The sequence below is a fragment of the Gopherus flavomarginatus genome, chromosome 1 (assembly GCF_025201925.1).
Source record: "Gopherus flavomarginatus isolate rGopFla2 chromosome 1, rGopFla2.mat.asm, whole genome shotgun sequence".
NCBI classification, from domain to species: Eukaryota; Metazoa; Chordata; order Testudines; family Testudinidae; genus Gopherus; species Gopherus flavomarginatus.
The window spans coordinates 129,534,447-129,562,154 of record NC_066617.1 but is presented as its reverse complement, the minus strand read 5'-3'; the positions used below and the strand labels follow the sequence as shown (position 1 = coordinate 129,562,154).

Here is a 27,708-nt window from a genome sequence, read left to right as displayed (position 1 = left end):
ATGAGAAAAAACCTTTACTTTGAATTCATTTAGCTTGTTAAGTTAGGTGTCAGTTTGCATTTTACCTTCTATTTCTTCGTAACTGATCCTGACTTTTATGCCTCATTATTTATAATCACTTAAAATCTTTCTGTAATTAATAAACTTTTTGTTTTATCTAAACCAGAGTGTGTCTGGAATAAAATGTCTGGAGCCTCCACTTGAGATAACAGGGTTTGTGCATATCATTTCCTATTAATGTAATGATGGACTTTCTATGAGTTTGTACTGCACAGAAGGAAAGAACTGGTCAGTACCAAGACGCACACTTCTAGGGACAAGTCTGGGACTCTGAATTTGCTGGTGTCACTCTACAATATAATTCAAGAGTGAATGGCTAGAAGCGCTCGTATCATTCAGCTTGGTGCGATTTTGATTGCTATAAGCTGTGTGTGAACAGGCCGAGAATGACTGTTCTCAAAGCAAAGCAGTATGAAACGCACCCTGGTTGTAGGGTTGAGAGGATACAGCTGTACAACTGTCCAGATTGTACCCTGAGTAATGTCACCCTAACCTAAATCCCCTTTGTTGTAGATCAAACCAATTAGTTCTTGTATTACTTTCAGTGGACATAAAGAACAATCAATGACTGGCCTCTTCATAACAGCACTTAAGATATTTGAAGATTTATTATCAGGTCCTCAACACAGTCTTCTCTTCTCAAGACTACACCTGTCCAGTTTTTTTTTTTAACCTTTCATTATAGTTCAGATTTTCTAAACCTTTTATAAATTTATATTGCTCTCCTCTGGAATCTCTCCAATTTGTCCATATCTATCTTAAAGTATTGGACACAGTATTCCAGCTGAGGCCTCATGTAGTACAGGACAATTACCTCCCGTGTCTTACAAATAACACTCCTGTTAACACACCCCAGAATATTAGCCTTTTTCGCAATTGCATCACATCATTGGCTAATGTTCAGTTTTGATTGACTATAGTCCTCAGGTACTTTTCTGTAGTACTAATACCCAGCCAGTTACTTCTCATTTTGTGGTTCTTCATTTGATTTTTATTTAAGTGTATTACTTTGCACTTGTCTTTACAGAATTTTTTATGGTTGATTCAGACCAATTCAGGATGCCCCAGCATCCCTTTTTCCCCGCTCCTCTCCCCAGGGCAATGTATGGGGCAGGAACTTCCCCAACTCTCAAGAGAGGCATGTGGGTTCTCCCCAACCATCCCTGAGATACAGCATATGGTGCCATGGCCCACCTCCCTGGGATAACAGCCTTCTATTGCTAGCTAATATAGTTAATTTCTGTAGCTCAAGCTGTCTTGCAGTGCTGAAACTTTAGGGTTCAAACTCTGCGGATGATGCAAGATTTGGGCAGCCAGGAGAAGGTAGAAAGATGAAGGCAGTTTTACAACCAAGTTCTGTGGTATACCTTTTCTTTTTTTAAAAGACATCTTCAAAATTACATACAATAAAAGTAAGTGAATTTTCTATATAAATAAACCACTTGAAACGTCAGACTTGTTGACATGCAGCCTTAATTCTGCCTCCATGGACTCAGGATAGTGTATGAGCATGCTATTAAAAACTTATTTTAAAATAAGAACCTGCCTCTTAAGTGCAGTGGTCCAATGAATGGGGAGCAGAATTAAGGTTGCCTGCACAATCCAATCAGGAATTTCCTGACTTTTGAATATATTTTTGTACACAACTGATGTTTAATTTCTGAGGCATTATACATCTGAATTATAGTACACTGTACCAGAAATTTGGCTATATAAGCTGCCTAAACAAATTTTAGTCAGTGAGGTCTAATTGGCTCAGGGAATTGTCAATAACTAGATTTACAGCACTTCAGAAACTGTAGATTCCTGGTTAAAATTAGTACACAGTAATTATCTGCCATGGGCTTGAAAAATTGACTTTTCGTTGAGTTTGAACTTTCCCATGGAACACTGGAATCCTATGCCATAAGTTCTGCAGGAGCTAAAGCTGTTAATTTTTCAGAAATGGATGTGTTTGGACTATTTAAAAACCTTAAGAAGTGCAGGGAACATCTGAACATATGTGACAGTGGAAGTCAAATGTTTACATTCTGGACACAGTTAGTTTGTTGAGGTTCAAGAAAAGAAATTGCTTTCACTGGTACAAATGCAGCATGGCAATTTTATTTTTATTTCATTAACATGATGATTCTCAAGCTGTAATCTGTGGACTAAAAGAAGACTAGAGAGAGCTTGCTGGTCCTGTGGGCTAACTCTCTTCCTTCCTTCCAGCTGCTAAACATTCAAAATACACCTTAAAGTACCATACTTTCCTAACAGTATTTTCCATGCACGGAATAGCTGTAGCTGCCCCAGGGATATTATGTGCTCGTGGATGGGAGAGGAGCAGTCCACAAGATAATCTCAGCATTACAGCATGTTCCACATTATGAAAGAGTTTGAGAACTCCAGCATCAAATCTTTCTAGGTTGCACTTCTGTCTAGATGCTTCTGTGACTGCCTACCCACTTCATCATTATGCCAGCACCATATTTTGCAGTTCTAGGTTTAACAGCTAATTAGCCAATCAACCAGACACTTCAAGTGATATTCTTGTTTGTATTTGTAATAACCCTATGCTCCAGGTTAGCATGCCTTTACTGAAAAAAGGGAGATCGAAAAAAGTTACAGTTTGAAATTCTAGCCCCAGAGGTATACTACCAAGGTCTTGGACCAGAAAATGCCATTACAGAAATCCACCTAAAATCAGCTCCAGGGAGTCAGGACCCCGTCTGTCTACAGTTCTTGATCACCCAGGATTTCCAAAGAATGGATGTGCAATATGTTTTCCTTTAAAATAAATATTATGTAATGGGAAATGCCACAAAAATGTGATGAAGTTAAGCAAGAACAGATGCTTGCCTCCAACTAGTATTGTCTCATCATGATGTAGAGAAGAATAAAAGCAGATCACTTACTGGTTATCAAAATCACTTCCTTTGCGCTTTTTTGGAAACTCAACAGTAAACGTGTTGAGCGAACAGGCAGTGGCAGGGTTGGTTATTGGATTCGTAAGGGTGGAGACTGCAGAGGCAACACATTGGCTCCCTTCCATCACAAGATTATCTGTAAATGAAAAAAATTATCACAATAAAGCAGAAGAGTATTATTCGTTCATTTTTATTTTGATCTTAAAAAAACAATTCTCCATGAAAAAGTATCAGAGGGGTAGCCATGTTAGTCTGGATCTGTAAAAGCAGCAGAGTCCTGTGGCACCTTATAGACTAACAGACGTTCTGGAGCATGAGCTTTTGTGGGTGAATACCCACTTCGTCAGAGGCATGTAGTGGAAATTTCCAGGGGCAGGTATATATATGCAGGCAAGCTAGAGATAATGAGGTAGTTCAATCAGGGAGGATGAGGCCCTGTTCTAGCAGTTGAGGTGTGAAAACCAAGGGAGGAGAAACTGGTTCTGTAATTGGCAAGCCATTCACAGTCTGTGTTTAATCCTGAGCTGATGGTGTCAAATTTGCAGATGAACTGAAGCTCAGCAGTTTCTCTTTGAAGTCTGGTCCTGAAGCATCCTACTGCAAGACAAACTCAAGAAAGAAACCAACAGGACTCCACTGACCATCACATACAGTCCCCAGCTAAAACCTCTCCAACGCATCATCAGGGATCTACAACCCATCCTGGACACTGATCCCACACTTGCACTGCTAGAACAGGGCCTCATCCTCCCTGGTTGAACTACCTCATTATCTCGAGCTTGCCTGCATATATATACCTGCCCCTGGAAATTTCCACTACGTGCATCTGACGAAGTGGGTATTCACCCACGAAAGCTCATGCTCCAAAACGTCTGTTAGTCTATAAGGTGCCACAGGACTCTTTGCTGCTTTTACATGAAAAAGTACCTCATCCAGAGCTCTGGGTGCCTTTGAGATACACTTAAATCCACAATACTAAAAGTGGTCCAATATAGATTGTTAAATGAAGCAGCATTTCCCCTTTCCCCCTACCCCTAATAAAACTTCATCTAACTACCAGTCATTAGAACCAATAATACTTAAAATGCATTTGTCAAATGCACAATCCCACCAGCTACAATCCCATTCTGTAATACCTCTGACTTCCAAAAAATGCATGCTTATAGATTCATAGACTCTAGGACTGGAAGGGACCTCGAGAGGTCATCGAGTCCAGTCCCCTGCCCTCATGGCAGGACCAAATACTGTCTAGACCATCCCTGAAAGACATTTATCTAACCTACTCTTAAATATCTCCAGAGATGGAGATTCCACAACCTCCCTAGGCAATCTATTCCAGTGTTTAACTATCCTGACAGTTAGGAACTTTTTCCTAATGTCCAACCTAAATCTCCCTTGCTGCAGTTTAAGCCCATTGCTTCTTGTTCTAGCATTAGAGGCTAAGGTGAACAAGTTTTCTCCCTCCTCCTGATGACACCCTTTTAGATACTTGAAAACTGCTATCATGTCCCCTCTCAGTCTTCTCTTTTTCAAACTAAATAAACCCAATTCTTTCAGCCTTCCTTCATAGGTCATGTTCTCAAGACCTTTAATCATTCTTGTTGCTCTTCTGTGGACCCTCTCCAAATTTCTCCACATCTTTCTTGAAATACGGTGCCCAGAACTGGACACAATACTCCAGTTGAGGCCTAACCAGCGCAGAGTAGAGTGGAAGAATGACTTGTCCTGTCTTGTTTACAATACACCTGTTAATGCATCCCAGAATCATGTTTGCTCTTTTTGCAACAGTATCACACTGTTGACTCATATTTAGCTTGTGGTCCACTATGACCCCTAGATCTCTTTCTGCCATACTCCTCTCTTTCTGCCATACTCCTTCCTAGACAGTCTCTTTTCATTCTGTATGTGTGAAACTGATTGTTCCTTCCTAAGTGGAGCACTTTGCACTTGTCTTTATTGAACTTCATCTGGTTTACCTCAGACCATTTCTCCAATTTGTCCAGATCATTTTGAATTTTGACCCTGTCCTCCAAAGCAGTTGCAATCCCTCCCAGTTTGGTATCGTCCGCAAACTTAATAAGCATACTTTCTATGCCTACATCTAAGTCGTTGATGAAGATATTGAACAGAGCCGGTCCCAAAACAGACCCCTGCGGAACCCCACTTGTTATACCTTTCCAGCAGGATTGGGAGCCATTAATAACTACTCTCGGAGTACGGTTATCCAGCCAGTTATGCACCCACCTTATAGTAGCCCCATCTAAATTGTATTTGCCTAGTTTATCAATAAGGATATCATGCGAGACCGTATCAAATGCTTTACTAAAGTCTAGGTATACCACATCCACCGCTTCTCCCTTATCCACAAGGCTCGTTATCCTATCAAAGAAAGCTATCAGACTGGTTTGACACAATTTGTTCTTTACAAATCCATGCTGGCTATTCCCTATCACCTTACCACCTTCCAAGTGTTTGCAGATGATTTCTTTAATTACTTGCTCCATTATCTTCCCTGGCACAGAAGTTAAACTAACTGGTCTGTAGTTTCCTGGGTTGTTTTTATTTCCCTTTTTATAGATGGGCACTATATATTTGCCCTTTTCCAGTCTTCTGGAATCTCTCCCGTCTCCCCTGACTTTCCAAACATAATAGCTAGAGGCTCAGATACCTCCTCTATTAACTCCTTAAGTATTCTAGGATGCATTTCATCAGGCCCTGGTGACTTGCAGGCATCTAACTTTTCTAAGTGATTTTTAACTTGCTTTTTTTTATTTTATCTTCTAAACCTAAGGAATGTTAGACATTCCTTCAGACTTCTCAGTGAAGACCAAAACAAATAAGTCATTAAGCATCTCTGCCATTTTCAAGTTTCCTGTTACTGTTTCTCCCTCCTCACTGAGCAGTGGGCCTACCCTGCCCTTGGTCTCCCCCTTGCTTCTAATGTATTGACAAAAAGTCTTCTTGTTTCCCTCTATTCCCATAGCTAGTTTGAGGTCATTTTGTGCCTTTGCCTTTCTAATCTTGCCCCTGCAATCCTGTGTTGTTTGTCTATATTCATCTTTTGTAATCTGACCTAGTTTCCATTTTTTATATGACTCCTTTTTATTTTGCAGGTTATGCAAGATCTCGTGGTTAAGCCAAGGTGGTCTTTTGCCACATTTTCTATCTTTCCTACCCATCGGAATAGCTTGCTTTTGGGCCCTTAATAGTGTCCCTTTGAAAAACTGCCAACTCTCCTCAGTTGTTTTTCCCCTCAGTCTTGATTCCCTATCAGCTCTCTGAGCTTACCAAAATCCGCCTTCCCGAAATCCATTGTCTCTATTTTGCTGTACTCCCTTCTACCCTTCCTTAGAATTACAAACTCTATGATTTCATGATCACTTTCACCCAAGCTTTCTTCTACTTTCAAATTCTCAATGAGTTCCTCCCTGTTTGTTAAAATCAGGTCTAGAACAGCTTCCCCCCAGTAGCTTTTTCAACCTTCTGAAATAAAAAGTTGTCTGCAATGCAGTCCAGGAACTTATTGGATAGTCTGTGCCCCGTGGTGTTATTTTCCCAATATATATCTGGATAGTTGAAGTCCCCCATCACCACCAAATCTTGGGCTTTGGATGATTTTGTTAGTTGTTTAAAAATAGCCTCATCCACCTCTTCCACCTGGTTAGGTGGCCTGTAGTAGACTCCTAGCACAACATCACCCTTGTTTTTTACCCCTTTTATCCTAACCCAGAGACTCTTAACACTTCCATCTCCTATGTCCATCTCCACCTCAGTTCAAGTGTGTACATTTTTAATATATAAGGCAACACCTCCTCCCTTTTTCCCCCGTCTATCCTTCCTGAGCAAACTATACCCATCCACACCAACATTCCAATCATGTGTATTATCCCACCAAGTTTCAGTGATGCCAAAAATGTCATAGTTGTATTTATTTATTATACAGATGAGCTTTCTGTGAGTGAGCAGAAGATCAAAATATTGGGGCTTTTTCAAGCCAGGGATCAAGCACAAACAAAACCTTACATGGATACACATACAGTATATAAAGAAACTCTAAATGACTAACAAATTTCTACAGCTCTATACTTTAAAAAGCAGCTAGGCATCTTAAAAATATTTTGTACAAATGGAATCACAGAAATGTACGACTGGAAGGGATCTTGAGAAGTGACGAAGTTCAGCTCCCTGCACTGAGGTATGGCCAAATAAACCTAGACCATTCCTGATAGGTGGTTGTCCAATCTGTTTTTAAAAACCTGCAATGATGGGGATTCCACAACCTCCGTTGGAAGCCTATTCCAGAGCTTAACTATCCTTATAGTTAGAACATTTTTCTTAACAGCTAACCTAAATCTCCTCTGCTACAAATTAATCCCATTACTTCTTGCTCTATCTTCAGTGGACATGGAAAACAATCACAGTCCTCTTATAACAGCTCTTAACATATCTGAAGACTTATCAAGTCCCCACTTAGTCTTCTTTTCTCAACACTAAACATGCCCAATTATTTCAACTTTTCCTCATAGGTCAGGTTTTCTAATCTTTCATCATTTTTGTTCTCTCCTCTGGACTCTGTCCAATTTATCCACATCTTTCCTAACGTCTGGTGCCCAGAATTGTACAAAATACTCCAGCTGGGGCCTCATGAGCCATGAGTACAGGACAGTTACCTCCCATGTCTTACATACAACACTCCCATTAATACATTCCAGGATGCTATTAGCCTTTCTCACAACTGCATCCCATTGTTGACTCATGCTCAACTGGTGATCCAGTATAACTACCCAGATCCTTTTCAGCATTATTACCAGCTATCCAGTTATTCCCCATTTTGTGGTTGTGCATTTGATTTTTCCTTCCTAAGCAAAATACTTTGCATTTATCTTTACTGAATTTCATCTTGTTGATTTGAGTCCAATTCTCCAATTTATCAAGGTCATTTTTGACTTCTAATCCTGTCCTTCAAAGTGCTTGCAACCCCTCCCCGGTTGGTGTCATCCACAAATTTTATAAGCATTCTTCCCATTCCATTATAGTACTGGACCCTTGTGGGACCCTACTAGATACGCCCTCCCAGCTTAACAGTTAACCACTAGTAACTACTCTTTCAATCAGTTGTGCAGTCACCTTATAGTAATTTCATCTAGACTGCATTTCCCAAGGTTGCATATGAGAATAGTAGGTGGGACTGTGTCAAAATCCTTACTAAAAATCAAGATACATCATGTCTACTGCTTCCCCTTACCTACCAACCCAGTAACACCAGCAAAGAAGGAATTTAGGTTGTTTGGCATGATTTTTGTTTGAAAACTCCATGCTAGCTATTCTTTATAATTTTATTATCCTCTAGATGCTTACAAATTGATTAATTATTGTTCAAGTATTGAAGTGAGGCTGACTAATCCATAATTCTCCAGGTCCTCTGTTCCCTTTTTTAAAAGATAGGTACTATGTTTTCCCTTCTGCATTTCCTCTGGGTCCTCACCCATCCTCCATGAAAGTAATTGCTAATGGTTCCAAGCTTGCTTCAGCTAGTTCTTTAAGTATCCCAGATGAATTTCATCAGGACCTGCTGACTTGACTACCTCTAATTTATCTAAATATTTCTTTAACCTGTTCTTTCCCAATTTTGACCTGTGTTCCTTCCCCCTTGTTAAAATTAATTGTGTTGAGTATCTGGTCACCATTAACCTTTTTAGTGAAGACTGAAGCAAAATAGGCATTAAACACTTATTAACTTTCCTTCCCAACATAGTAAATTATTTACTACCATTTTCAAATCAAGCAAGAAAAGTTACACATGTGTACGTAGGTAGCTGTAATTCTTCAAGATGGGTTGGCCATCAGACATACTCCATTTAAGGTATGTGAGATGGGTTGGGTCACAGAGACCCCCTTGGGACTGTCACCTGATGGGTTCAGAGGTAGTCTCAGCCCGTTTTCCCTGCCAGCTTGGGACTTCAGAACCCTGCCTTGTTGAACCAGGCACATGAGCCTGCTGCAAACACAGGCCTAGGTCTGAACCACGTCCCCAAAGCTGCAGACTTAACTGAAAACAGCTTAAGTGCTCCTGTCTTCAGCACCACCCAGATACCCAGTTCCCAATAGAATCCAACCCCCAAATAAATCTGTTTTACTCTGTATAAAGCTTATATAGGGTAAACTCATATTGTCCACCCTCTATAACACTGACAGAGAGATATGCACAGCTGTTTGGTCCTCCATGCATTACTTACTTACTCTGGACCACTTAATAAGCAAAAGTGATTTTATTAAGTATAAAAAGTAGTATTTAAGTGGTTCCAAGTAGTAACAGATAGAACAAAGTAAAACAAAACACTCAAGTCTAAGCCCAATACACCAAGAAACCTATAACAGATAAAATCTTACCCTCAGAGATGTTCCAAAAAGCTTCTTTCACAGACAAACTCCTTCCTGGTCTGGTCCCAATCCTTTCCCCTGGTACAGTTCTTGTTAGCTCCAGCTCAGGTTGTAACTAGGGGATTTCTCATGACTGTAACATCCTTTGTTCTGTTCCATCTCTTTTTATAGCTTTGGCACAAGGTGAAAATCTTTTGTCTCTCTGGGTCCCCACCCCTTCTTTTAAATAGAAAAGCACCAAGTTTAAGATGGATTTCAGTACCAGGTGACACTGATCACATGTCCTGTGAGACCCCAACCCTTCATTCTTCCTAGCCTGACTCTCAGAAAAGCTTGCAAGTAAACAGAGCCATCTACAGATAATTGTCCTGATTAATGGGAGCCATCAAGATTCCAAACCACCATTAATGGCCCACACTCTGCATAATTACAATAGGACCTCACAGTTATATTTCATATTTCTAGTTCCAGATATTAGAGTGATACATTTATACAAATAGGATGACCACATTCAGTAGATTATAGGCTTTGTAATGACACCTTACAAGAGACTTTTTGCATGAAGCATATTCCAGTTATATTATATTCACACAGATTTCATAAAATCATATGGAGTGCAAAGTCACAGCATGCATGTGCCCAAGGTTGGAGTCTTTTGGCAAGCAGTGTCTGCTGTGCCCACAAATGTGCTCTAGAATTCAATGCCCCATAATGAGGGCATAAAAGGACAGAGTGGGAGAAATGCCATTGTTTCCTCTCCACAGCAAAATCCAGGTGACACAGGACTAAAAGGGATAGAGGATGAGTCATGGAATATGTAATATGACCAACGCCTCTTTAAGAAGTCCAGTTACTGCATAGGCAAGCAACCTTTCTTTCTTATTCAAATGCTTGTCCTTTGGCTACTTGACTAGTTAAGGTGACTCCCAAGCAGTGGACCAATGTAATAGAGATTGGAGCTCAGGGTATGGCTACACTTGAAACTTCAAAGCGCTGCCGGGGCAGCGCTGTGTGTGGTCGCAGCGCCAGCGCTGGGAGAGAGCTCTCCCAGCGCTGCACGTAAACCACATCCTCTATGGGTGTAGCTTGTAGTGCTGGGAGCCGCGCTCCCAGCGCTGCAGCACTGTTTACACTGAGGCTTTACAGCGCTGTATCTTGCAGCGCTCGGGGGGTGTTTTTTCATACCCCTGAGCACTAAAGTTGCAGCACTGTAAAGTGCCAGTGTAGCCAAGCCCTCAGAGTCTTAGGACAAGAGAGATTGTAACATAGCCTTTCCAAACTCAGAATCTAATCTGAAAGCTTCAATGACAGCGCATTGCTTTTGAAAATGTGTGAACAGATTCCCAGGTGTTTGCTTCGCATAGGTCCACAAAAGGAAAACAATTTCAAAGATGCTGTAGAGGCTGCCTAACTGAAGGTAAAATGAGCTCAGAGAAGCAGGAGGACTCACTTTAGCCACTTCATAACAGGATCTCACACAGATCTCCACCTAAGACCATCACCAGACAAGATGGTTTCCCCTTCATCTTTTCTGCTTTTTAAAGAAAAAAAATCTTGATGTGAAGCCAAAAGATGTTGTCCTCTATGAATAAATGCTAACGCACATCTGACAGGAAATGGAGCTTAGCCTCTGTCTTAGAAGCATGTGGCTTAGTGAAAACATCAGCAGATGAATCTGATGGTTCAAATGGAAGTCTGTGACAACTTTTGGTAGACATTAGGATAATGTCTATGTGACACTTTGTCCAGACAGAACACGGTATACTATCAAGGCCTCACCCTTCTTGAGGAGGTAACTGCAACTAAAACTGCCATTTTCATAGAATGAGAGATGTAATGATATGCGCATTGCCATTGGTCCAAAGGAAGGCCCATCAGTGCAGACAGAACTAAGTTAAGATCTCACACTAATATCCCACACTTATGGGTGGAAACATCTTAGCAAGACCCTTCAAACACTTTACAACAATGTGAACATCTACTGGAGGGTGATATATGGATTTTCAACCCGCCCTAATTATGATTCAGTCTTTAATTACATGAGAACATGTTATTTTTCTACAGGACCCCTGCTAATTTAAAGCATTAGATGGATGTACAAGAGGGCAGAAATAAGATTGCAAAAGCACCTGTAAATCTAGCATTTCCTAACATTTGAGTTCTTCACTTTGCCATCTCAAAAATGTACGTTTGACATATTTGGGGTTTTTTGTTATTTTTTGCATTTGTGTGTATTATTTATATATGATATAGAGGAAAATTCACATTTCTCTCATGGCTTTTTTTGCTCTCATTTATAGCAGAGAAAGCTATGAGAAAAGTGGGATTTTTTTCTACATTTTATCCTAATTAATAAAATTTCACTCTTAGTCTATGATGACTTTAAATGCGAATACACCCAAATATTTTATATTAAAATCAGTTCCTGAACATTTATTTTTAGCACTGCCCATTTTGTTAGGTTGTGTCACTGTCCAGTCAATAAGACTCCAGGAGAACACTTCAGTAATGAGTAGTTTAATGGGATACTCTGAGAAACATTTTCCACATTGAAATGGCTCCTTCTATTGAAAATCCAGAAAAAAAAATTCAAACTGCTAAGCATCCAAAATTAATTTTTTTATGGAAAAATATATGTAAAAGTCATAAGTAAAACTTATTTTTGTTTAAGAAACAATTACAATGCTGCATATTGCAAGTAAGAACTAAAGCGCTTTATTACAAATAGACATTAAAACATACTGCAGCATCTTAGAATAAAGTTGGGTTAGAAACAAAATATTTTTGGTTATAGTCACAAGAAATGCTATTGGCACAGAATGGGCCCATTACCTTACTCTATTCCTACATTTTTTCTGAAAACTTTACCAAGCATAACATAAAGTGATATCAAAGCTCAAGTTTAAAGTCATAAATTACTCTCAGTAATATATGCAACATGTGAAACAGCAGTAGTTGTAGGTAATTAACTCTGTGCAAATTTGAGGTTAAACAACATCAACCACTTACAAAGTCGCACCAAGTCATACTATTTAAGCCGAACATCTGTCCAAATGATGCGTTAGACTATGAAGAGAATATCTTTTCCTTGAGTTTATAACTACAACTTGCCATAGGCTGAAACAAATTGCATATCTCAGCCTTGGATAGAGTACTGTACCAGTGGTCCCCAACATCATGGCAGGGGAGAGAAGCTGCAGCCCCACGCCTGCCGGGGACAGAGAACTCTGAGGCTGCGGGCGCCAGTGCTCTCTGTCCCCGGCAGGCGCGGGGCCGTGGCTTCTCTCCAGCTTCAAAAGGAGCCGCAGCCCCGCGCCTGCCGCAGACAGAGAACTCCTGGGCTGCGGGCGCTGGTGCTCTCTGTCCCCAGCAGGTGAGGGGCCGTGGCTTCTTTCGGGCACTGGTGATTTCAGTCCCCGGCAGGTGCGGGGCTGCGGTTTCTTACCTTCTTGTCAACTGCTGCAAATGGACCATTTTGATTACCACTACAAAAAGTTTTTTCTCCTGCTGGTACTAGCTCACCTTAACTGATCACTCTCATATGGTAACACCCATTGTTTCATGGGCGGGGGAAGAGTGTGTGTGTGTGTGTGTGTGTGTGCGCGCATGCGTGCGCATCTTCCCACTGTATTTTCCACTGCATGTATCCGATAAAGTGGGCTGTAGTACACAAAAGCTTAGGCTCAAATAAATTTGTTAGTCTCTAAGGTGTCACAAGTACTCCTGTTCTTTTTGCAGACACAGACTAACACGGGCTGCTACTCTGAACCTTAAAATTAAGTATTAATTAAGAGTATGAGCTGGACCTATTTCAATCTTTGGAATAAAAATGTTACAGTCTTTCACACAAGTTATGATATGTATAACTTAACAATAAAAGTAAGAAACAATGTATATAGTCATTTGTCTACCACATCTTAAAGAACAAGTATTAGCAAACTGACAGTGGAAATTGACAAGAGTAAGAAATATGAATTACTATAAAATATGTCAAGTATCAGAGGGGTAGCCGTGTTAGTCTGGATCTGTAAAAGCAGCAAAGAATCCTGTGGCACCTTATAGACTAACAGACGTTTTGGAGCATGAGTTTTCGTGGGTGAATACCCACTTCCTCAGATGCATGTAATGGAAATTTCCAGGGGCAGGTATATATATGCTAGCAGGTACATTATCATTCCTATGGGTGCTTCTTGGGGGATGGGGGCCAGAAGCTGTGCAAACCCAGCACTAGGGGTGGGGGGGGTGGGAGAAAGAGAGAGAGAGAGATTTGGTTTGCTTCTATTTCCTCACAAAAAGTATAGAGAGTGTGGATCAAATACATTTCCCCCTTTTGAACTGATTTTCATGGAAGCTTGAAGATAAAAAAAATTAACTCCATACACTATAAAAACAAATATCACTGCTTCACACCCATTTAAACAACCAAATGCTGTCCAGTTTCCATACACCAGGAGACAAACAGGAAAAAAATACTGACCTATTTTCAGGCAACTAGAATGAACACACACAGGAATAAAAACCCAAACACCAAAAGCAAACTACAAGTGATAGTCAGGGCAGGAATTCATTCTTTCTTCTGTGCCTCACAGCTGGGTACAAAGCATCTATTTCTTTCCTCAGATGGAAATCATGGAAGGGAGCAATATATACGTTTTAAAGCAGAAAAAGCCCAAACTGCTGCTAATTTTGAACCTCATTCGGTTTCAGAGGGTTATGGTTGAGAACAAAGATCATCAAACCTAAGCATATGCACACACAACAGAAACACCACACTTAAGATGATGGATTAAACTAGCACACATCAGAAAGCCGACACCTAACAGACATATTACACACAAACTTTTGAATAACGCAAAGCCATATAAATTAAAAAGTGTATATCAACCACTAAATAAAACAAAAGCAGTGCATTACAGACCAGGGAAAAGGTTTTTAGCCCAGTTCATCCAAGTGCAGATATAGGTCTACAACAGTGATAATAAACCAGATCAGTATGTGACTATTCAGCATAGGATCTATGTGTGGGTGTACATGATGAATAACAAAACAGAATCCAACCCTGCAAATGCTTCCTCATTTAAGACTTCAAGAAGACTGCATGGGCAGGTGAGCTGGCAGCATCGTGACTGTGCCCTGGGCCAGAGAGTGACTATTTAGCCTGGGGGAAAGTATGTCCATCAATATAATCGAAGGGTAATACAACACAACAAATTCAAGAAAAGCAGTGTGAGATTGGGATAATGCATTGGGAATGTCTTAGACACACACATGCAGATGGGGCACAACACAGACACCCAGGATAAAAGACACAGGACACTGCATGTGTGTGTATTTATATACCGTGATACAAAAATACACCCGGGATACAACGCAGACATACACACAGAGAGAGTAACAAACTGTGATAGCAGAATGAATTATATTGTGAAAATAGAAAGGATTAAAGAAATGCTGTCTGTACCTTTAAGCAAAATTGCTGGAATGCTGCAATCCAGGTATCAGGAATACAGACATTAACATAGAACAATTGCACCGTTTAAGGGCAATTGGTGAAGTATTAGCCTCAGATCGATAAGAGTTAGTAAGGAAGTAGGATATGCATGCTGTGCCCCAAGTGAATTTTACTGTTTTGCTTTCTTTGTCCCTTTGTCTAAGGGCTTGTCTACATCACAAAGTTGCAGCGCTGGTGAGGGGGTTACAGCGCTGCAACTTAGGAGGTGTAAACATCTGCAGGGCATCACCAGCGCTGCAACTCCCTGTTTGCAGCGCTGGCCGTACTCCCATTTTGTCTCGGGTGTAGAGGATCCAGCGCTGGTGATCCAGTGCTGGTAATCAAGTGTAGACACTTACCAGTGCTTTTCTTGACCTACGTGGAATAAGCAGGTATCCCAGCATACCTGAGGAAGCCTCTGGTAATCAAGCAGGTCTCCTTCCCCGGTTTGCTCTCGCGTTCCCCGAACCCCCGAGCAAGCAGGTCTCCTTCCCTGCGGTTTGCAGGGGGGTTCGGGGAACGCGAGAGCAAACCGCGGCGAAGCAGGTCTCCTTCCCTGCGGTTTGCTCTCGCGTTCGCCGAATCCCCGAGCAAGCAGGTCTCCTTCCCTGCGGTTTGCTCTCGCGTTCCCCGAATCCCCGAGCAAGCAGGTCTCCTTCCCTGCGGTTTGCTCTCGCGTTCCCCAAACCCCGAGCAAGCAGGTCTCCTTCCCTGCGGTTTGCAGGGGGGTTCGGGGAACGCGAGAGCAAACCGCGGCTAAGCTGGTCTCCTTCCCCGGTTTGCTCTCGCGTTCCCCGAACCCCCGTGCAAGCAGGTCTCCTTCCCTGCGGTTTGCAGGGGGGTTCGGGGAACGCGAGAGCAAACCGCGGCTAAGCTGGTCTCCTTCCCCGGTTTGCTCTCGCGTTCCCCGAACCCCCCGTGCAGACAGATCTCCTTCCCTGCGGTTTGCTCTCGCGTTCGCCGAATCCCCGAGCAAGCAGGTCTCCTTCCCTGCGGTTTGCTCTCACGTTCCCCGAACCCCGAGCAAGCAGGTCTCCTTCCCTGCGGTTTGCAGGGGGGGTTCGGGGAACGCGAGAGCAAACCGCGGCTAAGCTGGTCTCCTTCCCCGGTTTGCTCTCGCGTTCCCCGAACCCCCATGCAAGCAGGTCTCCTTCCCTGCGGTTTGCAGGGGGGTTCGGGGAACGCGAGAGCAAACCGCGGGGAAGCTGGTCTCCTTCCCCGGTTTGCTCTCGCGTTCCCCGAACCCCCCTTGAAGCCGCCCAACAGTGCTGCAGTGTGGCCACATCTAACACCACTTGCAGCGCTGGTTGCTGTAAGTGTGGCCACTCTGCAGCGCTGGCCCTATACAGCTGTATTAATACAGCTGTAACAACCAGCGCTGCAAAATTGTAGATGTAGACATACCCTAATTCCCACTCTTTTATCTGTATAAATAAGACTGTTTGGGTCTTGCATGGCCACTCACATTATCTGGGTGTTATTGGCAGAGAGCTGTACTAATAAAACAGAGTGGTCTGACAAATTGTGAGTCTTGATTCTAACTTTGACAATTTGGAGGTTCCACCGAGATGGCAACCGTCTTCACTAGGGCCCGTGTGATTCCTGACCGTTTTATGGGACGACTGTGGCAGCTGGCACCTGGGCATTTGGCCCGAGTGGTCCTTCTTCTGAATGGAAGGGTGCACGACCACAGTGAAGTCTACGCCATCGAACCTGTTGCTTCCCACTCTGTTCTGGTAGGGATCCCGGGATCTGACATCAGGAATCTGGTCAGGTAATTATTTCTGTGTTTTGTCCGGACTGAGGACTGTCCTGTCTCTGTGTCTATCTGTCCTCTCTGTGGAGTGTTTGAGTCTGGGTGCCGTCTCCATCCGGGGATCGGCCGACCAAGAGGTTCCTGTCCCTGTGGTCTGAGTGAGTGAAATCTGCACAATCGCAGCAGCACTGCACCTTGGGTAAAACCCTTGATGTGAAAGCAAAGGTGATTGAGGCAGTAGCCTGTGGGCTCCTTTTGTGTGTTGCACTGGGCATCGCTCTGACAAACCTGAATTTCCTTCTTGTGTGATTGGTGTGTAAAGTCCTCCTGTATGGGTAACCAGATGTCTGAGTTGGGGCAGTTCCCTAAAGGAACGCTGGCTCATTTTATGTATTTTAGGAAGGGTCCGGACTCCTGTAAATTTCTGGAAAAAATGGTCTAGGTTAACTCAGGGAGATCCCAAAACTCAGTGGCCACTGTTAGGATCTTGGGACAAGGACCGAGCAGATGTCTTAAAAGACAAACTTGCCCAGTCTAAAACTAAACTGGCAAAAGGAGAGGTTGATTGTTTCATGCAATAGTGGGAAGAGGCAAACTGTAGATGAATAGAATCGAAACTCGCCTCTCTCAAAGATTCAAAAGATAAGTTAAAAGCTTTATTGGAAACCTCCTCTCCCACCACTAGACCAAGCGCTCCCCTTTACCCGGTTCTCCGAGCAGACCCCGCTTCATACTCCTGTCTCCGGGTGGGAAAAGACGAAGAAAACCCCTTGCTAGATTCCGGGGACGAGGATGAGGAAGATGCATTAATTGGCCTGGAAGCCTTGCATCGGATCAATAGACAGCCACCCACGCCCCCAGCTCAGGGACAACTGTCACCAGATTTCCTGGCTCAGGAACAATTTCCAGAGATCTCCAGTTCAGATCCGTCCGGATCGTCCGGTACTGCCGAGGCCCATTCCTCTGGACTCGCTCTGTCTCATAAAAGCTTGCACTTGGGCCTTAAAAATATCCAGGCTCCCCTCCGAATCCTGCATACTGGGGGCCAAGACGGGGGTCCCACTTGGAGCTATAAACCCTGGCCTCGCACAGAGCTCCTTTCAATTGTAAAAGGCTTTCCAAAGCCCCAAGAAAATTCTACCAAATTTGCAGAGGAATTTTTGTTAGTATGTGATACCTACGAACCCTCTGAGGCAGACTTCCTGCAGCTGTGCAAGCTACTTGTAGGAGCCCCTAGTGAGCATGAAAAATGGCTCACAGCAGCAGATTGCCTTGCTGCTGACCGCCACTCTACTTTACCAGACACTGGTCCTAATGCTGAATACCAGAAAAAGTGTAAGGAACGAGCTAAAAATCTATTTGAAGCCACCCCTCAGGTATGGACTCCTAAAACCAACTGGACGGTCATAAATGGCTGTAAGCAACGACAGGTAGAAAACCCGGTCGACTATCGCACCCGGATAACTGACATTTTTCTGCAACATTTTGGTATACAGCAACCAGATAGAAATAGACAGGGCACCCTGGCTAGTGCGTTTGTTAATGGTCTCCTGCCTGCTATTGGCATTATGCTAAAACGAATAAGCGTTGGGTGGGAGACCGAAACCATGGACAAATTGCAAACAGTGGCAGATCACTGCCAATGTACTTTAAAAGGAAAGGAAGAACAACCAGCTCAACAGTTAATGGCCTTGCAAATACAGCATTATTCAGGGCAGGGCAAACAGTACGGGGACGGGGAAAATACCAGGGACGGGGATATGGTCATGGGAGGGGCCAGGGAACTGGATTTTCAGGTTATGGGGATGTTCGTAATTACTGTAAACAGCCGGGACATCGGAAGAATGAATGTCCGAGCTGGCCTGGTAACTCTGTGAATAACCAGCTAGACCCCCTGCCAGCACAGCCAATCAGTCCCCAGCCTTACTTTGCCCCATAGCAATGATGGGACACCAGGGAACCTCAGGAAATTTTAGCTCCTTTACTACCTCTCACTCCCACGGGTGAGTGTGTGTTAACTATCAATGATCTTCCTCTCCCTTTCCTTGTTGATACGGGAGCTTCGCTCTCTGCAGTTCGTACTACCGACCTGCCTGCGGTTCCCCGCTCCGGAAGTGTCCGCTCCGGAATGTCCGCTGTGGGCATTACAGGAATCCCAACCCCTTATCCCCTTTCAAAACCTCTACCGGTCCAGGTTGGTCCTCTTTCTGCGGATCATGCCTTCCTTCTCTCTGACTCCACTCCGGTAAACCTTTTGGGTGGGGATCTGTTATGTAAGCTTGGCTGCACCATATACTGTTCCCCGGATGGGGTCTATTTACAAATTCCCCAGTCCTCCCTGAGTGATTCTGTAGCCTCCCTGCTGTCTGAAACATCCCTTTCCACTCCGGTCCCTTGTTGCCCACTGGTCCCGTCCCTTGAACACCTAATTTTGCAGGTCCCATCCTCTCTGTGGCCAGCCCATCCCTCTGAGGTGGGCCGCTTAAATACTGACCCCGTCTGCATTACTGTTGACTCTTCCAAATCCCTGCCTCACCTATCTCAGTACCCTTTAAACCCTGAGGCAGAGGCTTGCATTGCTCTGGTCATAACTGCCCTGCGGGAGCAAGACATTATTGTTCCCTGTTCCAGTCCCTGTAACACCCCTATCCTCCCAGTTCGAAAAGCTGATGGCAAATCATGGCGATTTGTTCAGGACCTTCGAGCCATTAATCATATTGTCATACCCATTTTTCCTGTTGTCCCAAACCCAGCAACGATCCTGGCTTCTACCCCACCAGCGGCAACTCATTTTACTGTCGCTGATTTGCGTTCTGCTTTCTTTTCTGTTCCAGTTCACCCTGACTCCCAGTACCTCTTTGCCTTTTCCTACAAGGGACAGCAATATACAAGGACCATGCTCCCTCAGGGGTATACGGAAAGTCCATCTTATTTTTCCCAGGCATTAGCCAGAGACCTAGCTGACCTTGTTTTCCCATCCGGGTCCACTAGTCCAATATGTAGATGATCTACTCCTCTGTTCCCCCTCATTATCCGCCTCAAAAACTGACTCTTCAGTGCTCCTTACTGCCCTAGCAAACAAAGGTCACAAGGCTTCTCGCTCTAAACTACAGCTTTGTCAAGCCTCTGTCACATACCTTGGTTTTCTCCTCTCCCAGAGTTCCCGTACGCTTTCTCCCACCCCCGTCCAGGCTATCCTTAGCTTTCCCCGACCCTGCTCCCCACAGCAGGTCCGAAAATTTTTGGGCATGGCTGGATTTTGCAGGCAATGGATTCCCCAATAAGCCTCCCTTGCAAAACCTCTCCAGGAACTCACTCAACTCTCTGTGCCTAATCCCATGCCATGGCCACCTGAAGCAGACTCTGCCTTTGTTTCCCTTGAACAAGGTTTGGCTTCTGCCCCTGCTTTAGGGCTGCCAGACTATTCTAAGCCTTTTACCCTCCTCTGCCTTTTCTGCCATGTGCACTTGGAGTTCTCACTCAGGTGCACGGACGCAAGAACCGCCCAGTAGCTTATTTCTCTGCCACTTTGGACCCTGTGGCCCAAGGCCTACCCCCCTGCCTGCATGCTGTGGCTGAAGCAGCACACCTAGTCGAAATGTCTGAATCCCTTGTCCTTCGCTCCCCCCTTACTCTCATGGTCCCTCACTCTGTGGAAACTCTGCCGTTACAACGCAATACAAGCCACCTCTCCTCCACTCGCCTTACCAGGTATGAACTTCTACTGCTGTCGGCTTCGTATATCACCATAAAGTGTTGTTCTCAATTAAATCCTGCCACTCTCCTTCCCTTGTCTAATGATGGTGATCCTGACGACTGCCCTGCAACTGTCTCTGCTATCACCGGCCCGCGCTCTGACCTTTCTGATGTCCCTCTCCCTAACTCTGACCTTGTTTTGTTTACTGATTGTTCCTGTTTTCGAGACAGCCAAGGTCGTCTCCTTGCAGGATACGCTGTAGTGTCACTCTCTGAAACCCTAGAAGCTGCGCCTTTACCTTCTGTAACCTCAGCACAAGTTGCTGAATTAGTTGCCCTCACTCGTGCCTGCTTTTTGGCAGAGGGACACTCCGCCACCATTTACACTGACTCCCACTATGCTTTTGGGGTTGTACATGACTTTGGCACCCTCTGGCAAGCTCTGGGTTTCCTTACCTCTGCCGGTACTCCTATTAAAAACAGCCCCTATATCGCTGCTCTCCTGTATGCAGTTTTACTTCCCTCTTCCCTAGCTATTGTTAAGTGCCCTGGCCACTCCACGGCGGATACTGATGTTGCTAAGGGTAACGCATTTGCTGATGCCTCTGCTAAACATGCTGCTGCCATAGACCCTTCCCCAGATGCATTTCTAGGTTCCCCCTCTGTTTCTATATCACCGCCGTCCCTCACTGACCTCACCCTGCTCCAGGACTCTGCCCCAGAAACCGAAAAAGACTCTTGGGTTGCCCAGCGTTGCTCTCTACATCCTGATTCCCTTTGGCGTTCGCCCACTGGTGCCTTTGTGGCCCCCTTTTCATTCTACCCATCGCTGGCCGCCCTGCTACATGGTGTTTCGCATGTCGGAAAGGAGGGGATGGTCTCTGCTGTAACTAAGGCGGGATGGTGGGCCCTCCATTTCAGCCCGCCACTGTGCCGCCTGTACCACGTGCCAAAGCCACAATATTGGTAAACATATAAAAGTGGCTCAGGGATTCCGGGGCTTGCCCCAAGCACCCTTCTTGCATTGGCAACTTGATTTTGTACAAATGCCTAAGTGTCAACGATATGAATTTATTTTGGTTATGGTATGTTTATTTTCTGGTTGGATTGAAGCCTTTCCTTGTTGCAAGGCTGACTCACTATCCATTGCTAAATGTTTGTTAAATCATATTATGCCTGCCAAGGGAATTCCTGCCACTCTGTCCAGTGACCGGGGTACACATTTTACCAGACAAATTGTCCAACACCTGGATCGCATATTACATGTCACACACCTGCTGCATTGTCCCTACCACTCACAAAGTGCAGGTGCTGTGGAAAGGCAAAATGGTATACTTAAGAATAAGCTTGCTAAGATTTGTGACTCCACAGGGTTAAGCTGGCCAGCAGCTTTACCTCTAGCCCTTATGGAAATGTGATCCACTCCATCCCAAAGGCATAAACTGAGTCCTTTTGAAATTGTTATGGGACGCCCTATGCAAGCTGTGGCTACCATTACTCCAGTCCCAGACTTGAACTTGACTCACAGTACGCTCCTTCAATATTGCAAGGGATTAATGCAAGCTGTAAGTCACTTCCATTCACAGGTTCAAGCCGCCTGGCCGATGGAACCCACCTCCGACGCCTGCCACAACCTTGAGCCAGGTGACTGGGTCTACGTACGGCATCACCATCGAAAACACACCTTGGAACCTCAGTGGAAGGATCCTCATCAGGTGCTGCTTACTACCCAGATAGCTGTTAAACTATCTGGCATCGCAGCATGGATACATGCTTCACAGTGTAAGAAGACACCCTCCTCGGCGAACCAATCATCACCTCAGAACTGTGCAGAGTCAGTTTTGACTCCAGAAGAAGACGTAGAGGAACAGCCTGCAATACCTCACAATCTACGCTCTCGTAAGGGTTGCCAGAAGCAGACGACAACCTAAAGCAAGGCCCACCAAAAGAAGCAGTAGTGAGCCCAGCGCCTGCTGCCTGGTAGACAAAAAACCGTGACTGCGGTTCCCTCAGTTGAGGTTGTCAGAACTAGAATGGCCTTGCCTCCAACATGCGCCTCTGGTGGCACCTGTTCCTCGGCTGCTGGTGTCTTAAGGTCTGGGGAGCACACAATGACAATGCTTTTATCCAGCAGCAAAGTGTGGATAGCTCAGATCCTTAATATTTCTAAATGCTGGGTCTGCAGCCACATCCCAGCCCACTCTCAAGCTGGTGTTCCTGTCCTGACTATCCCACTCAATTCCCCAGACCTCACTGGAGGACCTCGTCCGTTTAACAAAACACAGAACAGCAATGACACTTGGGAAGCAGTGGGAATAAATGTATCTAAATGGATAAGTGTGGTGGAGGGAAAAGGTCATTGGTGTTGGGTGTGTAATGGGACAGGGCTGGATCTGGGAAAAAGCCGTTGCCTTCAGCATATTGTGGCCAGTGGTGTATGGGATTATTCAAACAAAACTAAAAAGAGTGGCGGGCCGGGTATGAGGATATGAATTTTTTCTCAACCTGAGATCAAACAGAAAAATCAATCTCATGTTCCCCCTACAGTAATCTTAGTAAAAATAATACAATCTTCCAATGCCATACAAACACTACCGCTCCTCGTAAGGAGAATTACCCTGTTCCCTTTGGAGGATATTACTCCTCATTTGCAGATGACTATGTAACAAATAGATGCAATCGACCCTTCCCGGCCTTAATAGGCCATCATTGGGTTTGTGGAACCAAAGCTTATACTGCATTACCAGCTAACTGGTCAGGTATCTGTTATCCTGCTCGACTCTTCCCACAATTCTGAGTGCTCGGGTCCCTCCCATGCGAACGTCTCCGTAATTTCAGGCGAAAAAGAAGGGACTTACCAGATGCCCAATGGTATATAAATAAAGTAAGCACCTTAACCTGGAGAGAGGCCATTGGCGGTTCCCTTATCCCACTTGGAGGAGTAATACACCATGCAAAAAGACTCCTGAGGTTACAAGCAGTAGTTGAAATAATGGCAAATGAAACTGGAGAAAGTTTAAAAACCCTGGCCAGAGAAACAGGGGCGATCCGACAGGTGGCCCTCCAAAACCGCCAGGCATTGGACATAGTGCTAGCGGCCAAAGGTGGGACCTGTGCTCTCATTGGAAAAGAATGTTGTGTGTTTATACCTGACAATACCAATGAGGTAATAGATCGCGCTAGCCACTTAGAACAAATAGCATATCTTCCCCATGAATAGCCAAGTTCTTTATGGAAGTGGCTAAGTAACCTGTTCAATTTCTCTGGCATAGGAAACTGGTTGTTTCAGGGAGTCCTGACTGTCCTGTTTGGAATCCTAGTGATTTTTGTATGCTTTCAGTTAATCTCCTGTTGTATCCAGAATTATGTCACCCAGGTGACTGCCCCAAAACAGAGTGCTAATATGATGATTTTGAATATCGCTGATGAACAAACAGATAAGGAACGGTTAATATGTGGAACCTAGCCCAATGTTGGTCATGGCGAAGCGTGACCAAAAGGAGGGATTGTGAAAGTAGAATGAATTATATTATGAAAACAGAAAGGATTAAGGAAATGCTGTCTGTGCTTTTAAGCAAAATTGCTGGAATGCTGCAATCCAGGTGTCAGGAATACAGATATTAACATAGAACAATTGCACCATTTAAGGGCAATTGGTGAAGTATTAGCATCAGATCGATAAGAGTTAGTAAGGAAGTAGGATATGCATGCTGTGCCCCAGGTGAATTTTCCTGTTTTGCTTTCTTTGTCCCTTTGTCTAATTCCCGCTCTTTTATCTGTATAAATAAGACTGTTTGGGTCTTGCATGGCCACTCACATTATCTGGGTGTTATTGGCGGAGCGCTGTACTAATAAAACAGAGTGGTCTGACAAACTGTGAGTCCTGATTCTAACTTTGACAAAACCCAGGATAACACACACACACAGACAAAGAACGTGTGTATGTGCGCACACACACACACACACACACCCCCACCCAGAGTAACACACATACAGAGAATGTGTGTGTGTATGTATATCCACACACTTGGGATACAAAAATACGCACACTCGGGAATGCACCCCTGGACACACACGAGGACGAGGCAGGAGCTCCCCATTCCGCCCCCCGCCCCGCACGGGGTACAGGGCAGCCCCTCGCTGTCTGTCTGTCTGTCGGGGGGGGGGGTCCCACGCTCGCTGCGGACAGCCCCAGCCTCAGCCCCCCTCACCTGCCGGCGCCGCTTTCTGCTGCTCCTCCTCGGCCCCCGCCTCGGCCACGGCGAACGCCCCCGGCCCCAGCGGCATGGAGCGGGCGAGGCGAGCCCGCCGGACGGACAGCCGCACAACCCCCGCCGCGGACCCGTCCGAGCCCCGGCTCTAAGCACCGACCCGTCAGCCGCGCGCTTCTCGCGAGATCTCCGTCAGAGCGGGCGGGGGGTGTTGTCGGGGCGGGCTCGTGGCCTGGCTCGGCGCCTCGCAGCGGGGCGGGAGGTTCTAGGCGGGAGCGCGCGCCCGCGCGCTGCACGAGCTCAGGTCCCCCGCCCTCCCTGTCACTGGGCTGCAGGCGAGAAATTATCCTCGTGCCCTTTCCCCGGCCCTCCTCTGCCACCGGCCGGCCGGGTGGTCGCAGCTCGTCGCTCCCAAGTCCAGCGCGTGTAGCCAAGTAACTTCCAGGAGCACAACGCCTGAGCCCGCTGGCAGGGGGGGCTCCAGGCACCAGCATGCCAAGCGCCTGCCTGGGGCGGCATGCCGCGGGGGGCGGTTTGCACGTCGCTGTGAGGGCGGCAGGCAGGTTGCTTTCAGTGGCATGCCTGTGGAGGGTCCGCTGCTCCCGCGAATCTAAATACCTAGAGCCGCCCCTGCCTGGTGGGACATGGCATCAGGGCGCTGGGTTGCTCCACACTGCACTTGCAGCCATGAGGACAAGACCACACTGGGCTGCCAAACCCATGCGTTCAAAAAATTTTAAGTGACCCCCCCCTGCACTCCCCACCAAATAATGACCTGTTAATTCATGGGGGGGTCTTTTTATTTACCTTATTTTTTTTAAGCATATGAGTGGTTTGCTCAAGTCATGTGATCAAGCCTACCTCCATAAATATGAGGCCCAGAAACTTACATACAAAAAGAAAAGGGTGAGATTCTCACACATTCACATGACTCCAGGAGCTGGGGCTTTGACACACACCAAATATTGTGAGACTTGCAATAAAGTTGTGAACATTGGGAAAATTGACACAATGAGTTGGAGCCAATAAGTCTGGGAGAGAAATTTGGTCCAAAAAGACAGATTTCAGAACTGTCGGAAGCAGAAAATATATGGGCCTGATTCAAACGCATGCTATGGGGCAGTGCATAGGGACTAGGAGTCAAGTCTGTTGCTGGCTGTGTGACCCTGGGCAGGTCACTATTGTTATTCTGCCTCAGTTTTCCTAGCTGTAAAATGGTGATAATGATACTGTGTAAAATGCTTCACGGTCTAAGGATGAAATGGACCTAGATCCTGTGGAGTACTGAACATCCTTAATGCCCACTAAAATCACTGGGAATTGAGGAAAATCCACAACTTATCTGAATGGACTCTCACTCAAGCTTCCTTGGCTGTGCAACTTCCTGCACTGAAGTTGGTTGCAATTCTACCTATTATTCACCTAACAGGCAACTTACAGGTGTCAGCTCAACTGGTGTCATATGGCATGCCTTTCTCAGAAATATGGGTGGAGGCTGAAGATTCATGTTCAAATCACAATATCACACTCTCTCCTTGTATGGAGTTTTGCACTAAGTACTCAACACTATTCATTTGTGTGATTTCACATCAACTGTTTGGAAATAGACATGACACTTTTCTTAGTGAAAATCACATTAGAGATGTCTAATTGTTTCCTCCTCTTCATTTCTGTTGGAATTCATGCTGGTCAGCCTTCCAATCACTTTAGCTATGGGGAGTCTGAGACCTTTTCTTCCACTCACAGCACGGAGGCAGAGAGAGTGAGAGTCTTTTTGCTGCATTAGAGGAAGAGTAGCTGTAAAAGCTCCCTAGGTCACGTGTACCTGGAGCTTTCATTGCACAAAACCCTCAGACTTTGTACTCTGTCAGGAAGTGAGAGCAGGGTTCCCTGGAAAACAGTTGGGTGAAAACTTCTGGTGCTAGACCCTCCTTGCAACTTAAGGCCTGCTTTAAGGCCCGATCCTCCAAATGCTCATATGCATAACTATATACAGAATTAGACCCTAAGCAGTCAAACCAGAATGTAAGTGATGAAGATGGCCTTGCATGGGCCCCAATCCTAAGATGAATTGTGCACATGTCAATAACTGCTGTGTGAATTCATAATGTATTTTACCATATCCAGTAACAAACACGATTCACATGTAAAAACTCTGGCCAGTACCATTCAAAATTTTTTAAAGTAACCTTATTTCTCTTATTCATCGTAAAGACTTATTAGTCTTTTACAAACAGGTTTTGCTTTATGCAGAATGCCAGCATCGGGTGTTGCTCCAAAAGTTAAATTCACATTAACATTATGAAGTTTTCCATAGGAATATTGTCCTTCCACAACTTCAGCCTTATGTGAAAGAATTAATGAGTACGAGACAACTAATATAATAATTATACTTTCATGCAGCTATCATATACCACCAATTCATTTTGTGTGTTAAATCTGAAACAAAAATATAAGTAATTGCCAATATTTATATTGTTATTAGCTAGGTCTTTACCTTTTAAAAATATAAATAATTAATTCCCTCAGACAATTTAAAATCTGCTCTTTTGGACAGATCCTCTCAATTATTCATTATTATTTTTCCTTTGTATTGCAGAAGCATATAGATGCACCAACTGAAATTGGGACCCATTGTGCTAGGTGTTGTACATACGCATAGTAATTGGAGGAACCATAGAAACATAGGACTGGAAGGGACCTCAAGAGGCCATCTAATACATCCCCCTGTGCTGAAGCAGTCCTTATTCTGAAAAGTTTACAAGCTAAGTGAACAAGACTAACAAAATATGGGAGAAAAAGCAGGGGGAGCCGAGGCCCAGAGAGACTAAGTGATTTGTCAAAGGTCATACAAGAAGTCTGGCAAAACCAGGAATCAAACCCAGATAACGACAGTCTCAGGACAGTGTCTTACTTACATTACTGTACTTCAGCTGCTTCCAGGTATGTGTCTGGAGCTTTGGGAACAGAAATTGCTGTGTGATTAGTGCACCTTCAAGGTCTGGAACATTCCAAGCTGGCAGAGTTTCAAAGAGTGGACAATGAGTTGTAGTTGGAGCTGGCTGGAAACAACATCCAGAATGAAGTGAGGCTGGATAGTGTTTATAAATAAAGACCCATTGTTATGATTATTTTATTTTTCTTGCTATTGTTGTCCAGATATAAAGCCATGGTATTTAAACAGAGCATGATTAGCTTATTAGA

At 44.6% G+C, this 27,708-nt stretch overlaps 1 protein-coding gene and 1 long non-coding RNA gene across 2 annotated transcripts in view; one reads left to right on the top strand and one right to left on the bottom strand.

Moving 5' to 3' along the window:
- The window catches only part of BMAL2 (basic helix-loop-helix ARNT like 2), a 65,815-nt gene extending 41,142 nt beyond the window's left edge, over positions 1–24,673 (bottom strand). The window contains exons 1-2 of the mRNA XM_050920071.1: positions 24,505–24,673; positions 2,958–3,105 (exon numbers count right to left, since the gene is read on the bottom strand). Coding sequence (XP_050776028.1) covers positions 2,958–3,105; positions 24,505–24,580 — 224 coding nt within the window. The 5' untranslated portion in view covers positions 24,581–24,673. The remainder of the gene's footprint in view (positions 1–2,957; positions 3,106–24,504) is intronic.
- Positions 15,226–15,928, top strand: LOC127032695 (uncharacterized). The gene is made up of 3 exons (XR_007768872.1): positions 15,226–15,324; positions 15,440–15,491; positions 15,873–15,928. It is a non-coding gene; the product is annotated as an uncharacterized LOC127032695 (long non-coding RNA).
- Positions 24,674–27,708: the final 3,035 nt, after the last annotated feature.